General features: G+C 41.5%; 1 protein-coding gene across 5 annotated transcripts in view; it reads right to left on the reverse strand.

Moving 5' to 3' along the window:
• Nucleotides 1-1,634: 1,634 nt before the first annotated feature.
• Nucleotides 1,635-18,509, reverse strand: part of ENTREP1 (endosomal transmembrane epsin interactor 1) — a 134,363-nt gene continuing 117,488 nt past the window's right edge. For 3 of the 5 annotated variants that reach the window (XM_073634642.1, XM_073634636.1, XM_073634664.1), the window contains 3 exons: nucleotides 15,261-15,401; nucleotides 11,376-11,665; nucleotides 1,635-2,349 (listed from right to left, as the gene is read on the reverse strand). In XM_073634642.1, coding sequence (XP_073490743.1) covers nucleotides 2,152-2,349; nucleotides 11,376-11,665; nucleotides 15,261-15,401 — 629 coding nt within the window. In that variant the 3' untranslated portion in view covers nucleotides 1,635-2,151. Of the gene's footprint in view, nucleotides 2,350-8,011; nucleotides 8,055-11,375; nucleotides 11,666-15,260; nucleotides 15,402-18,509 lie in introns of all 5 variants that reach the window. The other 2 variants (XM_073634657.1, XM_073634650.1) reach the window with 2 other exon arrangements.

Genomic DNA, 18,509 nt, shown 5'->3' on the forward strand with positions numbered 1-18,509 from the left:
TGTGAATGCCTTTGAGTGGCCCAGCCAGAGCCCAGACTTAAACCCAATTGAACATCTCTGGAGAGATCTGAAAATGGCTGTGCACCGACACTCCCATCCAACCTGATGGAGCTTGAGAGGCCCTGCAAAGAAGAATCGGAGAAACTGCCCAAAAGTAGGTGTGCCAAGCTTGTAGTATCATACTCAAAAAGACTTAAGGCTGTAATTGGTGCCAAAGGAGCTTCAAAAAAGTAATCAGCAAAGGCTGTGAATACTTATGTATATGGGATTTTTTTTCATTTTTTTATTTTCAACAAATTTGCAAAGATTTTAAACAAACTTCTTTCACGTTGTCATTATGGGGTATTGCCTGTAGAATTTTGAGGAAAATAATGAATTTAATCCATTTTGGAATAGGGCTGTAACATAAAAAAATGTGGAAAAAGTGAAGCTCTGTGAATACTTTCTGGATGCACTGTATAGGGTGTTCAAGCAACATAATGGCAGGATTCACACTTATATATTTGAACACAGCATATATGTATGGAGTTTTTTATTTTAGATGTGAAGCACGGCACTTATATTATTTAATTTATATGTTGGGTCTTTTTTTTTTTTTTAGAACCTGTGGTAGTGATATCAACAGATTCTTAAAGTGGTAGTAGCAAGCAGCACCTGAATTTAGTGCATGTGTTTAAAAGCTTTGCAAAATTATTACAAGGCTTTGCTGAACTAGAGGCAGGCTGTTTTAAAGGGAACATACTACCAAACGTTTGTTGTAACATAGTTACTGAATTCCCTCCAATAAGTGTCAAAGGGCCACATGCAGCCCCCAGGTAGCAGGTTGGACACAGGAAGTTCTACATAGTATGAAATTTCAAGGAGACGTTACTGGAAGTGGGAGGAGAGGAGACTCTTGTTCTGCTATTGTGTGGTCCAGTTCCTCTATTGGTATTATCCGCTTGGGATCTGGCACCCTTGGATTGTACCAGTTGGTACAGTGGACGATTCCTGGCAATGGTGGTGTGTGCTTTAAATTTTAGACTTGCACCAGTAGTTTAAAAGAACCAATGATGCCGATCTATGCCCTGATGAAGCAATTAGTTTTTTGCGAAACATGTTGGCTGACAGGAACGAATGAAATTTGAACACAATACTGGATAGTCATACTTGTGTATATATAATTATATCTGTTTTGTATACTCTTCTTTTTTATTGTAATTAAATAAAAACTATATTTTAACTATCTCACTCGTTGATACCTACTGTAAAATAGACGTATTATCTCCCCACAAAAATCCCAGTCTTTTGAAAGAATCTCAATTTTCATTGTATCTGGTTATAATTAGGGATTGGGAGAATCGTCTTAACTCCTGTCTATGTCCACAACCTTTTATCATTTGGTAAAATCATATCAGGTTGGACACTGTTGCTCTGGAGGAGTTATTCTCCTTCAGCAATCCATTTGACCATTGATACAAGTGCTCTCAAATTTGTGAGTACTCCTATGCCCAGCTATTTTGGTTGGGTGCACCTAACCAAGTCCCATATCCCCTCTCCCATTCTTATGGTTTGATTATAGTTGACCATATCTGTGGCCTACCCTTCAGTCAAATGATTATAACATCAGTAAACACTCTGATCCACTCTAATGATGCATGTTAAAAAGCTATATTTATTAAGTAACAAAAAGAGAAATGCACACAGTCATTGTTTACTACCACTCCATGAGTTTAAAGTGGTTTATTAAATGAACAGTGCATTTACCAATCAAATTGCAATGTCCGCTGAAGACTGCAGATGTGTACTTATAGTGCAAGGTATCTCACAGTTTTGCAAACCCCTGAGTCTCCTTTTCTGCAGAGTTCTACCAGACACACACACACATTATATTACACGTTTATTTTCCTGATTGTGTAGTTCATTCTTTCACAAACATAAATCAGTTCCAACAGTATAAAGCTCAGTCCAGAATTATCCATATGCTGATTGATCTTTGGCGATGAAAGTAGGCATATTCTGCCACTAGGTTGTAAAGCTTACTTATTTTGTAAACACGGGCTATGTACGAGTATTGCATAAATGTGTAAGCTCACAGAACAGTGGTTTGCCCTGTAATTGAAAGCTACATACATTCATTTGTCCATCCAGGGTTTGGTTGTCATGGTTTTCTTACAAAATGGTTTCCCGAACAACTCCAATGAGACTGTGAGGTCTGGCGGTCCTCTGGCTCCTTATTCTCTCATCCCTCTGCCTAAAAGTACTAAAAGTGCTTAAGTCCCCACAGCTATTCAAGTGAAGTATTCCTGGGTACCGTCTGCTTGGGATTCTGTGAGTTGTTGTTAAGGATCCCTGGTTTGGTAACATCACCTTAACAAAAGTTAACAGACACAAATTACAGTATAATCCTTCTGTATACAATTACATTCAAAGTGTCAATCATGGAACAGTGTTAGAAAGGCAGGCCACAATGTTCTTGATTGAGGGTGTCAACTGCCTTGTCAATAAGATATTATTGCTGATTCTGTCACAGAAGTGCCACCCTAAGGCCCCTTTCACACGGGACGGATCCGTGTTGATCCGCCCCATGTTTATCCGCTGCTCAGCGGGGATAGCTCCGTTTTCCCCAGCTGAGCAGGCAGATGACAGGGCGGGACCAGCACACTGTGCAGGGACCGCCCTGTCAGATCTCCGCTCTCCCCTATGGGGGATCGGAGGAACACAGACCGTCTGTCCGTGTTCATCCGATCCGCTCTGCAGACGGATAGAAAAATAGGATTTTCTTCCATCCGCAGAATCGGACGAGAGCGGAGTCGGACAACATCGGGTGTTAGCGGATGTACATCCGCTGACACCCGCTATCCCATAGGGATGCATGTATGTCCGTATTTCATCCGAAAACGGATGGATGAAATACGGACATACGGTCCGCATGTGTGAAAGGGGCCTTACACAATAGGTGCCAGCCAGCTGACTTCTACTGCCACATGGGGTTTTATCCCATTGTTAATAACTTAAAGTGATACTAAACACACACTGTTTAATTTACATTATCCCTTCTCTTTCTGTATATGGATGATGGCACTCTAATTATTTCAATGAAATAAAACATCTAAGTACCTTTTTTTTCATTAATCTTTATAAAGCTGTCACAAGGCCCAGCTCTTTCCCAACCTGTCTGCAGGGAAATATAAGCAGGAGTTTGTTCCAACAAAAACAACAAAAAAAACAGCCTTTTTGATAGAGTAAAAATAAATGATTATTAACAAAAAAACTGTTTTAAATTGCCATAAAAATATATATTTTTAATTAAATCTTTATTTTTTTGCAATAACATGGTGTGGGCATGTTTCTGCCAATCACAACATGTGTCACGCCCCTCCAGCCTGTGTCTTAGAATGACAGGGAGGTGAAGCCTCCATTAATCAAGATGTAATATTCCAGCCCCATTGTGTTTGGCTGGTTAGTGGGCATGGAGAAGAAAGGAGGAAGTGGGATATCATTTACCACTGTGTATACGCCCACATGTGTGACTCTACAGCAGTGATGGCAAACCTTGGCACCCCAGATGTTTTGGAACTACATTTCCCATGATGCTCATGCAATCTGCAGTAAAGATGAGCATCATGGGAAATGTAGTTCCAAAACATCTGCGGTGCCAGGGTTTGCCATCACTGCTCTATAGTGACATGAGTTGCTCAGATGTGATAGGGAAGAAATGCTCAGTGTAGAAAATGCACTGAAAACTGAGCATGTGCAAAGCTGCCAACACTGCTCTGCTTAATCCCCAACTGCAGTGGGGACATGGACAGAAGAGGGAGACGAAGAACAGCAGGATGAACCAGGTTTTTTTGCAGAATACAGAAAACTAATCCAATAGTGACTATGAACAGCTTGTTATACAGCATTTATTGATCATTTTTAAAGCGGACCTTCAGTCATTTTTTTCAACTTTCCATCTATTAAATCTTCTGCCCTTGGTTTAACTTTAGATAGTAAAACATTTTTTTTATGCCAGTAAATACCTTATACAGCCCACTTCCTGTTTCTTGTCTGGTCATTAGCCTAGGCTTATGACATCATGCACAGCTCGCTCTCTCTCACTCTCGTGAAAGTTTGCCAGGAAGGGAGGGGGGATGAGTCATAAGAGGGCAAATGAGAGCTGCAGGGCTGCAAAGTTGGAGGTGTGCTGCTGTGTGTCTGTGTAAATCCGGGAAAGCTTCAGCTGCCCACAGTTAAAATGGACCCAGCAAGACTTAGTGGAGGGAGATTTCTGTAACATATTTGGCAAGTACAGAATCACCGTATATATAAAATAATATGCAAAGTGGTTGGAGGGAAGCTTCAGAAAGGCAAAGATGTTTTTATTGCAAAATATGTGAGCAGACTGCAGTTCCTCTTTAATGATGTGGATTTAGTGACACTTTAACAACTTTTTTAGTGATATTATATGATATGCCACTATCTGCCAACCTGGGTCTAGTGCAGTACTTATTAACATAGCTGCCTCTAAACTTGGATAGAGCGGCTGGAACTTAATTTCTATACAGAAGGATGGCCACTTTGTAGCGTTTGTACCATTACAAGAGAACCCTTCACAACCGAGGTTAGAACAAATTTTTTTCCCCTAACAGACTCAAGCTAAGGTTTGTACACGAATAGAGGCATAAGCTTGGAAATTACAGCATTTAGCATGTTAAGCAATAGTTGCTGGGGAGTTGTAGCACAGATCTAATGTTTCCTCCACAAGGAGTTGCTATTGTCACTATATTGCATTGTACTCAAACCTCTTTTGACAAAATAAATCTGCTTATTTAAATGTCAACTTCTGCCTGTTTTATTCAATAAATCCATTTCCACTGTTTGCTAATTTCTTCCTAAACTTCTTATTCTGTTAATTGTCTTCTTATGCCACTTCGTTCATCTTTGATTAGTGGCTGTCATTTTAAAACACATTTTCTTCTGCAACACTGAATATACTAGGTTTTCTTTGTCATTGTGCTTCACAACAACGACAGTACTAATGTATCTATATTAGAATACGCTAGGGCAGGAGTAGGCAACCTTTTGAGCACAGTGTGCCGAAAAATGTTTTCAAAGAAATTAAGAGTGCCGGTTTTATAAAAGAAAATATCAACTTCACACTCACAATCACGAAAAGGAATTTTTATACAGCAAATGCTGTAAACTATACTAGAGTAATAGTGAGAAATGAACATCATGCACCTTCACACCTCGGATCACTGTACCCCCCTGCAATTCTGTTCCACCCTTGTGCCACCCTGCTCATCTGTCCCACCACTGAACCCCCTGCTCATCTGCACCACCTCTGTACTCCCTGCTCTTCTGTCCCACCTCTGTACTCCCTGCTCTTCTGTCCCACCACTGTACATCTGCCCCACCTCTGTACTCCCTGCTCTTCTGTCCCACCTCTGTACTCCCTGCTCTTCTGTCCCACCACTGTACCCCCTGAACATCTGCCCCACCTCTGTACTCCCTGCTCTTCTGTCCCACCTCTGTACTCCCTGCTCTTCTGTTCCACCACTGTACCCCCTGAACATCTGCCCCACCTCTGTACTCCCTGCTCTTCTGTCCCACCACTGTAACCCCTGAACATCTGCCCCACCTCTGTACTCCCTGCTCTTCTGTCCCACCTCTGTACTCCCTGCTCTTCTGTCCCACCTCTGTACTCCCTGCTCTTCTGTCCCACCTCTGTACTCCCTGCTCTTCTGTCCCACCACTGTACCCCCTGCACATCTGCCACACCTCTGTACTCCCTGCTCTTCTGTCCCACCACTGTACCTCCTTTCTCAACTTCACACTTCAGATCAGCCCCAATTTATGCACCTTCACACGTCAGATCACTGTACCCCTTCCTCTTCTGCCCCACCACTGTAACCCCCTGCTCACCTGTCCCACCAATGTACCTCCTTTCTCACCTGCCCCACCACTGTACCCCCTGCACATCTGCTCCACCACTATAACCCCCTGCACGTCTGCTCCACGTTTGTACCCCAAGTTTTTCTACCCCACCACTGTAACCACCTGCTCATCTGTCACACCATTGTACCTCCTTCCTCATCTACCCCACCACTATACCCCCCTGCACGTCTTCCCTCACTGCTGTACCCCCCCCTGCTTTTCTGTCTTACCACCAAACCCCCTTTTCATCTGTCCCAATATTGAACCCCCCTGCTCATCTGTCCCACCACTGTAACCCCCTGCTCATCTGTCCCACCACTGAACCCCTCTGCTGAACCCCCTTCTCATCTCTCCCACCACTGTACCTCCTGCACATCTGCCCCACCACTGTACCCCCCTGCACCTCTGCCCAACGGCTCTACACCCTTGCTCTTCAGTCCCATTGCTGAACCCCCCTCCTCATCTGCCCCACAGCTTTACCCTTCTCCTCATCTGCCCCACCTCTGTACACCCCTGCTCATCTGCCCTACTGGCTGACACACTCATCCCTAATGATCCCCATTTTCTGAAAGCAGTGGGCCTGTGTGCAAGATCATAAGTTGGGCTCTCCCAGCTGGAAAAAAGTGCTAGGGCGTTGCAGCAAAAATTGTGTTTGATGTTCATTGCGCTGAATACTGGCTTTGGATTAAAGGGACGCAGAGCGCGAGGATTCAGTAGTAAGTGACGCAAAGGTTCAGGAGTAAGTAAGGTAGAGTTCAGGGGTCAGGAGTAAGTTACCCAGAGTACAGGAGTTGGGTGTAGATGATGCAGAGGTCGGTAGTAGTAGATGACGCAGAGCTAGGGGGTCAGTAGTAGGTGACACGCACATAATTATTTACATAGATTGTAAAAGAAAAGTGAAATATGACAAACAATAAGTAATTTTAAAGTGTCAGCAAGGTAAATCCCGGATAGACGAGGATGTGGCAAAGGTTTACCACCTGTCCTCACAACCCCAAATTAAAATGGCAAGCATGGTAGGAGAGCAGCAGCAAATGAAAACAAACAGGTAGCTAACTATTGCAAAAGGGAAAACACAGGAAGCGCCACCTAAGTGCAGTATTAAAAGCAGCTTTAATGGCAAGGTATAAAAACACACATTACAAAAAGTAAGAACATTATAGGCTCATCTGTGTATATGGAGTCCCTGGGAAGGTCCCTGTGTCTAGATCCGGTCCCTGTGCGAGGCTGTGTGATGGTCTTGTCGATCTGCAGCACATCCTGTGGCCACCAGGAAGAGGCCGGAACTGCCGTGGAACGCACGTAAGTGACATCATGAGTCGCAGGAACACATCCGGGGGAACTTCCACAGAGGGAGAGAGGAGGCTAGCAGGCTACGCGCTTGGAGCTACAGCTCCTTCTATTGGCCTGGAGTGGGAGTGTCCTAGTGGTGCTATTTATATGTCGGCGCTGTGGAACAACAGGTCCCAGTGAGGACGGATTGCAAAGTAATTATGTTTGGGGGGATAGGTATAAAGGTACTAGCTAATAAGATTAAAAGACAAGTATAACAACATAAATATGGAACAATAAAACCAATAAAAACAATGGAAGAGACGGCCAAAAATAAATTAAACCTAAACACAGAAAGGAAAAAAATCATTCAGGCATATTCCCAAGGCTCACCCTTGATTACAACTACCAAAATATATTACTTTTAAAAGCATATATATGCTTTTAAAAAAAAATCTTCAAAAAGTTCCCTGGAAATTCTCAAAAAACGTTAAAAAAACCCCCAAAACTTTCAGATAAACTTTCAAGAAAATTCCTCGAAAAAAGTTCCTCAAGAAAGCTTTCAAAAACACTCCTCAGAAAATCCCCTAAAAACACATGTTTATATTAATTTTATAACTAAAACTAAAAGATCATGTTCACGCTTAGCCAGGCCATATACTCCCATGCCCATGTAAGTGCATCGTGGGTGTGCACAAATGTGCAAACCTACGCATGCAAAGGCATACGAGCACACCCAACGCATGGATGGGAGCAGGTGTGGGGGGATAAGAAGCTTATTAAATACGACTATAATTATAGCTATAAGCCTTATGGGCCTTGATACTACTGTACTTACTATGGCTGTCAGTCGTAGCTGTAATATGGATTGGATGGGTCTACTATAAAAGGAGAGAGGGGATTTGGGTGTTAATCAGGTTGATGTATTAGCAGGGTTTAAAGATACAAATAGGAGAATAACGGTATAAAAGGATATATCCATTCAGAGGGTTTTGTGAGGAAAAAAGAGAGAAAAAGAAGAGGGGGAGCTCACAACACTGTGTGTACCTCGATATCCTCGCTTAACCCTCCTGGTGTTAAAGTACCCAAGGAATAGATCCAGAACGTTTCCCGCTGGCACAGACGTTTGTATCGTTCAACCACAGGGAACGTTGCCGGAATAGACTCCACGACCCACACCCTGAGACCAACCGTGGACTGGTTATGGTGTGTTTAAAAAAGTTTTGGGATGCTATGGTGATCACGGCCTTTTTCAATAAAGCGCCTGTGTTCACCAAAGTGTGCCCTGAGGGCTCCGATGGTTCTTCAAACATAAAATAATCCACATGGACATGTGAGATAATACATAACATACTCAGTGGAGCAGTTGTAGAATTCTTTTAGAGTATAATTCTTCCCTTTTGCTGTAAATGTTTTTTGATCGTGGTGAACGAACTGACAAGTCAAAGGGTTTTTTTACACTGATACATTCCTTTTAGTGGGATCAAGACCAGTTGGTGCTGAGGTAGTTTGAGCAGACTTAATTTTGCTAGGAGCAATTTTAACTTTTTATGTTTCTAGATTTCCTGTATGCTATTTTGGGTTTAGTATCAACTATGGTCCTTAGATGGGGATCTTCTAGTAGTATGGACCAGTGTGCGGCTAGAATGTTTTAAATTTTTTTTGTATTAAGTGTGAAATTGTGTATTGAATCTCGTGGGCTGTTTTGCGGCAGGTGTTGGTTGTGTGCGAAAACCTGTAGATAAACTACAATAATTCTCAAAGGCCTCATCTACTGTGGTGGGATAACCTTTATCCAGGAATTTCTGTGAGAGAAGTTTGCCATGGGTATCGTATTCGGAGTCCCTAGTGCAGTGATGGTGAACCTTGGCACCCCAGATGTTTTGGAACTACATTTCCCATGATGCACTCTGCAGTGTAGTTGAGCATCATGGGAGTTGTAGTTCCAAAACATCTGGGGTGCCAAGGTTCACCATCACTGCCCTAGTGCAATTTCTGCGAAGCCAACAAAATTGGCTACGGGAAATATTGCTAACCCATCTAGGATGGTGGTAACTATCATAGTGTATGAAGGAATTCCCTGCGGCCGGTTTGCTGAAGTTTTTTGCGTATATAGTTCCATTCTCCAAGTCAAGGAAAGCTAAAGTATTGGGATCGGCAACATGGGTAAAAGATAGGCCCAAGGTGTTTTGATTGCAATAGTGCACAAAATCATAAATATCTTGAAAAGAGCCATCCCATATGATCACTATATTGTCGATATATCGACCATAGTAGATCATATGGGTGGCAAAGGGATGATTGGCACTGAGATACATGTGCTCCCAATATCCCATGGCAAGATTGGCATAGCTGGGGGCAAAGTTAGCCCCCATAGCTGTGCCATTGATCTGCAAATAATGGGTTCCATCAGATTCAAAATAGTTATGTTTGAGGCAAAACTGTAAATCCTCAAGAATGAAATGGGCTTGCCGTGGGTTGGTATGAGGGTCATTGGCCAAAAAATGTTCGACGGCCTGTATTCCTACATCATGGGGTATGGAAGTATACAGAGATGACACATCTAGATAGAGCCACCAATAGCTCTGTTCCCATGTGTAGGTTTTAAGCATACCTAGTAGATGGGGTCCATCACGTATATACGAGGGAAGATGCTGTGCAAGGGCTGAAGGAATTGATCAATATAGACTGTAAAACCGCTAATGATGCTATCCATGGCCGCTATTATCGGGCGGCCTGGAGGGTTGTTAAGGTCCTTATGTATTTTACGCAAGTGGTCAAAATATGGGACTTTATAGAAATTTTTCTTAAGAAAGGAAGCTTCTGTTTTAGAGATTATCTCATCTTCAAGCACTTTATTGATAAGTGTAGTTACTTCTAAAGAAAACTGGGAAGTGGGATCACTAGGGAGAATTTGATATGTGCTTGTATCTAATAATAGCCTTTGTGATTCCAGGGTATAATCAACCTTATCTTGAATCACTATGCTACCACGTTTATCTGCAGGTTTAATAACAATAGACTCATTCTGTGTCAACTGCTCAAGTGCCTTATGTTCCAATGGTTGAAGGTTGGATTTGGGGTAGGTGTGTAGGGGATTGGTTTTACACATTTGGTTAAGTTCAGAATATAACACCTGATAAAAGGTCTGATGACAGGGGCCTTTTTTGTGTGTGGGGTTAAAGATTGATTTGGGCCGTAATGTAATATGTCTGACAGGGGGTGAGGTGGGGCAATGTTGAGCCACTCTATGTCTGCATCACAATTCTCAGCATATAACTCCTCCAATTGGGTGAGTATGGGTAGATCTGTGTCATCTAATGAGACAGCTTCCAGGGGCGAATGTGCTTGACTATTAACCTATGGAATGGGTGCATTTTTGGAAGACTGGATATTAAAGTACCTCTGAACCGTGAGGTCTCTCATTCATTTTTTTGAGGTCTTTGAACAATGTGAAGGGATTCGGTTGCATAGTAGGGGAGAGGTTATAAATCTTTATAGTTTCCTATTCTTCCTTCCTATGCCCCCCCTCCATCCTCTTCTTTGTGTTTTCTTTTTGTAAGGTTTGGTGGGGGGCTTACTACTAAAAAATCTAAATCTAAATTCTGGACTGGGTTGTTACTAGTGGTAGGAATATTGTTGGGTGACTTCAATGTGTGTAACTGAATAAAGGGTAGCAGCTCTAGCAAGGATTGTGAATGTGGATCATTGGTGCTGGTGGCTTCAAAGAGGTCACCTAATTCATGTCGTAAGTAATTTGGTAAATCGCTTCCTGGGACAGGAATGGATACTTGAGTGGAAGTATTATTTCTAGGTGGTTCTTGAGTAGGAATATGACCCTTGGGGTCCTTTTTGTGCCTCCCCCTCAGTTCGGCTGTGGAGTGGGGAATTCTGAGATCAGAACGCATGAGTGCGACAGAAGATGTGTCTCACTGACATTTCCCTGCACTGCTCTGCCCATGGGGAGGGAGTCGCATGCCGGCAAAAGAGGCTTCGCGTGCCGCTTGTGGCACCCATGTTGGCGGTTGCCTACCCCTGCAGTAAGGTATTGAGAATAAGATACTAGACAAATATTTGCAGCTTTTGATGTTTCCACACAAATGCAGAATAGCAACCCCCTCAGTTTGATATCAAATTATTCATTTTAAAGCTGTCTGTTGTCTTTTTAATATAGTGAAAAGTTTGACATATATTTAACTAACCTGATCAAGGATGTTGGCACTTAAAATGGCTTCATCCATGTGTTCTTCATCAGACTTCAGTACAATTTTGATGCTTTCTACCAATTCCCGAATATCAGCAGACATATGACCAGACGGCTCTTCTAGGAACCTGGCCACCAAAAGTTTAGTGTCAATGTAAGATTTGTAATCCACTAGAGACCTTGGCCGTGATCGAACAGCTTTTGCTCTTAAAGCCCGTCTTAATGTGACAGCCACCATTGGTGGTCTCAGTTCTGTTTGTGTAGCAGCTTCACAGCTTGGAGTTGCTCCTTAATAAAGACACACAGAAACGTAATTGTTAATATCATTCTTCTATTACTATCTGCTTAAATCACTTTATATTAGGCATCCTTGGTTATAAATTTTGTATAGGGTGTTAGAGAAACATTTAAATTATGGTGTGAAGGCATTGTTAGCAGCAAAGAGGAATGACATCACCACTGCCAACTGCATTAGCATTCTTACTGCTGACGTCACAACAAAGCTCCTCACAGACCCCTCCTGGATGATGATTGTTTTTAGCACTCCTAGTGGCTCTGTCATTTAATATAACTTCCTTCCAGAGTCACTGGAATCCTTCCACATGTGAATAGCTTCTCATACTTGGCACTACTGCTCGCTGGTAATGCTGGTAGTGGAATGTCATTACTGTTGCCAAGTATTTTGTTAAAACAGAACTGTGATCTGAAACCAATTTTTTTTTTGCAAAAAATGTATTTGTGTTAGTAAACTAACCACTTGATATAATACTTGAATTAAGTATTTTGGAGAATGTAAACAAACCCTCTAAGGTGTTATAATGGTCTATCATCTTATACTTTTTTTTTACAGAAGATACACAAAACCTAGAGTGAGATTTTTTTTTTTAATTAAGGCAGGCCATACATGGTTCAAAGCTCCTGATGAACTGGCCGAGATTCAAACCTGAGCAGGCTAAATGTACCAAGTTGATTGATCGAACTTGGTTACAACCAGCATGCTGGGTTTTACCTGCGATTTATTGATAGCTGCTCTTATAGCCACTATAAGTAATCACTGTCTTCTCCCGCTCTACCTGCCCCCCCCCCCGGCCGGTAGAATACAATGGCCTGGCAGGAGGGATTCCCACATCAACACTGTCTGTGCTGATGGGGGAATCTAACAAATTTCTTTCCCGGTAGTTGCAGAAAAGAAATTTGCTCCATCTATAGCTGGCCTAGGCGTTCTTCATAGATAACCCCTAATTAACCTCTGATAACCACTCTCTCTTCTTCTAGCATAAATAATTTTTTTCATCAATCTTTAAATTGTTTTTAGTTTTTACTCTAGTGCACAAACAACTTACTTGATTACGTTTGTTTTGTTTCATACTGCAGATTTTGCAAAAATGCACAAAAATAACAAACTAAAGTTGAGAAATATCCTGCAAAAGAAAAACGTATACTTTCATGTCCTGACACCTATACTTTGTATCTTTGTTCTTTTGCATAGTTATAGCCACCAACAGAATCTTTAGCATCTGAAACTTGTCTGGGGCAAACCTGAGACTTAGTGGCCAAGGAGAACACCGCAGCACTCAGCGTGGGTGGTGGGGGCACGGGGTTACAAAATACCCAGATGGATACTAAAGACTCAGCCAGCAGCTATAGCTCTGCATCATGTGTCAATGAAGATCCAAAGCACAAACAGTGGACATGTTTGTATAAAGGTAAGGTAAGTATATGATATCATACAGTACAGTGGGGACGGAAAGTATTCAGACCCCCTTACATTTTTCACTCTTTATTATATTGCAGCCGTTTGCTAAAATCATTTAGGTTCATTTTTTTCCTCATTAATGTACACACAGCACCCCGTATTGACAGAAAAACACAGAATTGTTGACATTTTTGCAGATTTGTTAAAAAAGAAAAACTGAAATATCACATGGTCCTAAGTATTCAGACCCTTTGCTGTGACACTCATATATTTAACTATATTTATTTATTTATTTATTATTATATTTAAGGTGTAGAACCATCTCAATGATGATCAGAAGAAATGGACAGCACCCGAGTTAAATATATGAGTGTCACAGCAAAGGGTCTGAATACTTAGAACCATGTGATATTTCAGTTTTTCTTTAATAAATCTGCAAAAATGTCAACAATTCTGTGTTTTTCTGTCAATATGGGGTGCTGTGTGTACATTAATGAGGGAAAAAATGAACTTAAATGATTTTAGCAAATGGCTGCAATATAACATATATAAGAGTGAAAAATTTAAGGGGGTCTGAATAATTTCTGTCCCCACTGTATATACATTACAGACCCACCATACACAAAGACACACACACATATATATATGTATTGTAGTGGGGTGCTTGTGAAACAGGTTAAAATTTCAGGAAAAGTGATTGATGGGATATATGTTCCTCCACGGATTATTGGATTTGCAATCTAAGATAATACCAGCAAAAACTTCAGGGTAAGAAAGGATAGTTCTTTACCCTGTATTGGTAAAGTCCGTTCCGGGGCTGGTTTTATTGGGAGTCTGATAGAGATCTGGGTGGGACAGACTCCCAATTCGTGAACCGCAGTTTAATGTTTTCTTTTTAGGTCTTGATTAAGGCAGCTGGTCCTAGCTCTCAGAGGGAGAGTGTGTGTCTCCATGTGAGGAGGCAACTAGGAGCATGGCTGCTTACCCCTGGCTTTGGATACAAAGTATTTGCGTTTGTAAGGACACTTTCTACAAAACCAAGGATTGGTCAGACTACGGACACAGTAAGGCTCGGTAGAGCAGAAGTTTATTTTTGTTTGATTAATGGCAAGATGCTTTTTTTCTTCTGTTTGGGAATATCCTGAGGATTAAACATGATGTTTTCCTGAAGAAACTGTGAGTTTGTCCCTGCATTGAGTCTGATCCGCTACAGTATATATAAAACACACACAATATATCTATACTAACTGTTGGCATACTTCACCCTCACTGCCTCTGTATCCCACTGGGAGGACTTCTCTTCATGCTGATTCCTTCTGATGAAGCACTCTGATGCGGAGCCTTAAAGTTATTGTAAAGGTTTGGTTTTATTTTTTTTAAATAATATGTCTTACTTACCTGCTCTGTGAAATGGTTTTGCACAGAGAAGCCTCGATCCTCATCTTCTATAGTCCCCTGCTGGCCCTCCTGGCTCCTCTCCCCTACCGAGTGCCCCCATAGGAAGCTGCTTTCTATGGGGACACTCATGCGTGCTTGATCCCAAGCCACGCTGCTTGCGTATATTCAGACGCACAGATCTACAGATTTTGATTGAAGCCAAGCCTCTGAGAGCAAGGACCAGGGAGAAGAGCTGCTGCAAACGTGCACAGCGCCAAATCCTGATTGGGTTCAGGTGAGTATTGGGGGGGGTCTGTGCTACCGTTAAAAGGTTTTTTACCTTAATGCAGAGAATGCGTTAAGGTAAAAAATTGTTTACCTTTACTAAATTACTGTAAAGTTGTTGTAGACATAAGGCACTACCTTCGGCTCTGCGGAGACTTCAGCAAAGTGGCAGTGCTTGCCTAATGAACACCAATATTCGGCATTGCAAAACCGGACCACATGGGAAGAGATGCACCAGGTGCCAGGGTCTAGCAATGCTTATGTATTTCATCCATTCACCTATCTCATGCTGTCAGCCCATACTCAGGCAAAGGTAAACTAAACTGAACAGTTTTTCACAGCTCTGTCAGTCTGCTTTACAGATATTGAATTCTAGCAATCACCATCCCTCCTGTGTTTGAAATAGGCTCACTTTTGATGTTAATATGATATGTGCAAGCACTTCTCAAGTCACTGCTGTGTTGTGACTGGTTGTATTAGATCACACATCAACAATCTAAAAGAAACTCACAGATAAGACATTACCTCTAAAAGGAATATCATGAATGACAGGCTCGCTGTGTGACCTCTTACGTTGAGGCACAGCAACTGGGGTATTTTTTGTAGGTGGTTGTCCATTGCATTCTTGAGCAGGTATAATTTCTGCATTGGAACAGCAGGGAGCTTCTGTAATTAAAAGATGGTTCAGTTTAGGTGAACCTTAAAGGAATTCCAGTTTTATCCGTAACTTTTCATCAGATATTTAAATCATCCATTTTAGAAACACATTCTTACTTGAAGACCAATATTTTAGTCAACAGATACATTCACCAAGGACCCAAAAGTGGACATATAGTATATTACTATGCACAAATACTTTACAGTGGTGCATGCACAATAAATAACAAACATTCTCAGTGAAATGTCATGCTTGTGCAGGGCCGTCTTTAATATTAATTGGACCTTGGGCAAACATTTTTTTGGGCCCCCTCCATGCAATTTTTCTTTTCACCTGCTCTGAGACATACAGTAAATAGCAGCACACATGCTGTCCATTTGTCCTTTTTTCATCCATTCATTGACAGATGAAAAATGGACATCAATGCATCTCTATGGAAAAACTGATGTAAATGGATAATCATCCATTTACATCAGTTTACATCCGCATCCATCATCATCCGTTTTTTGAAACTGATCAAAGCTCTATTTTTCTTCCGTTAAAAAAAAAGAGATCAGATGAAAAATGTAGTCAGTTTATCATCCATGTTTGCATCGGTTTAAGCGCTGCGTAAACTGTTGGCACTATATAAACCCTGTATAATAATAATAAATCGGTAGTGGATGTAAAAAATAAACTGATGAAAAACAGATAAAAAACTGATGAGTACAGATGAAAAATAGATAGAAAAAATGATGAGCACGGATGAAAAACTGATCAATAACTGATGAATACTTCATCCGTTTTGATGTGAATGAACTGATGAAATGAACGGTCTGCATGTGTGAAAGGGGCCCAAAAATCAGTTTACTGAATCAGATCAGGCAGCAATTGTGATTGGTTGCCAGAGGTTACAGTGTATCATTATCAATCACTGACTGGCTGCTAAAGGTCACAGCACATGCCTTCTGCTTGTTGCTAGAGATTACTGTACATCAATACTGCTCACTGATTGGTTGCTAGAGGTCACTGGACGTTCTTACCACTCACTAATTGGTTGCTAGAGGTTACTGCACATTATTACTACTCACTGAGTGGTTCCTAGAGGTTACTGCATATCCTTACCACTCAAGGACTGGTTGCAAGAGGTTAGTTGCTAAAGGTTACAGCACATCATCTCCTCACTGCCTGCACACAATGGACTGGGGAGGTGAGGGGACCCATCAATAGACAGAAAACCCCTAGGAATCCTAGGACTCCTGGGATCAGTGGCAATGCTGGCAGTGGTGGGGGGATGAGATTAGTTAGGAAGCAGTACACTGTGGCAAGGTCTGAATCATGTAGAGCAAAGCTGGAAATCTTTGGCAAGTATAAATAATGATGGACAGGAGACGTGCTATATAGCAGGGAGAAAACAAGGAGAGGTACGTGTGGGAAGGATGGTGCAGAGGTAGACACAGAACACAGCATACATGCCTAGCCACATACTCACATGGACAGTTAAATGTAAAATTAAATGTATTAAAATTAAATGTATTTACTGTAATAGCTATTTTCTATTCTGGCTGTACAGACTTTTTACCTACTGTGTCCTGTCCGAAATGTTAATATTTTGCTTGCTGACATAGGGGAATCCAAAGCACAGTGACAACATCCACAGATCCTCCAGGATGTCAAGCAAATTTGAGAACGTCCCATTAAAGCAACCTTGTAGCTAACTGTACTGTAAGCACCCTGCAAAAGTAGATAGCTATCTTTCTGGCAAGCAGGTAGGCATTCTACTGTGTCCTGTAGTGACATTGGGGTCAGTGGGAGAAACTGCTGTGACCAGCAGAAGACATGCTATCTGACACACCCATGAATATCAATAGCAGCAGTGCCCTTAGCTCTAAAGCCTCGTACACACAATCTGATTTTCTGCAGACAAAGCGTCAGACTTTTGTCCGAAAGACGCGTGCCTGGATTTTGTCTTGCATACAAACGGTACACAATTTTTGGCCAACAAACACGAATGTAGTGACGTACTAGACATACTACGAGCCGATAAAGAGGAAGTTGTTAGGTGCCACCCTTTGGGCTCCTTCTGCTAATTTCGTGTTAGTAGAAGTTTGGTGAGTATTGATTTGCGCTTTTCATTTCACGCTTTTCCTTTCGTGCTTTTCAGTTTGTTCCTAAACGGCCAGACATGTTGCGGAATCAGAGGAGATAACGTGTTATTTATTATTGGCCTTGGAGTTATTGCTTTGACCCAAGTCCAGTCCAGGAACAGGAGGAGGAGGATTTCTTGGACCAAAAATTAGTTGCTTTATTAATAGTGACCAATTATGTCATATGCCTTTGCTGCGGGAGCTCTTGGCATTGTTGACCCTATATATTAAGAAGCAGGACACACGCATGAGGCTTTTATTTTTTGGTTGAATAATGATTTGATTTGGTATATTTTCTATATTTTTGGATGCATAGAATGCACTTTTTGGTTAAGTTATATTGGCAGATAGCATGTCTAATTTTATGTTTTCTTTTTTTAATGCACAATAAAAAAATGTGTAGAATAATACTTGGCTATGTGTTTTACTTCAAATGACAGTTTGGGAGTAGGCAGTTACATTTAAAAAATTATAATATAATAAATAACTATAAATAATTATAACAAATAATAATATAATAATAAAAATTATTCAATAATGTAATCAAATCAAAAACACTGAAATTTACATAGTTGCAGAATTGTCGCTTTCGTTACTTTTAGTGTTTGATGACGGATTTCCCCACAAATCACTATCGCTCAATTCTGCGAGTGATTCTAATTTATTATCGCTGTTTTCTAGCTGGTCTAAAACCACTTTTGATGTAAAGGGACAGTTTTGGTTGTTATGGACAATCTTCAGTTTCCAGGCAGAAAGAACAGTTTTTATAATATAAAACTGCATGCAGGACACTGGACAGACCACTAGGGACAAAGGGGATGCGTAATTACAGTGATTACAGTGTACTGTATGTATAGTGTGTGCTTTACTTTTTGAATTTGGCGCCGAACTCCGTCCCCGTGCATCGCAACGCTCGCATTGAACGGAGCTCGGCACTGTGAATCAAGCGAGACATGTCGGCTCGCAGATCACAGCGGGGAGACATCGCAG

This window comes from Aquarana catesbeiana, linkage group LG01, assembly GCF_042186555.1.
Source record: "Aquarana catesbeiana isolate 2022-GZ linkage group LG01, ASM4218655v1, whole genome shotgun sequence".
NCBI lineage: Eukaryota > Metazoa > Chordata > Amphibia > Anura > Ranidae > Aquarana > Aquarana catesbeiana.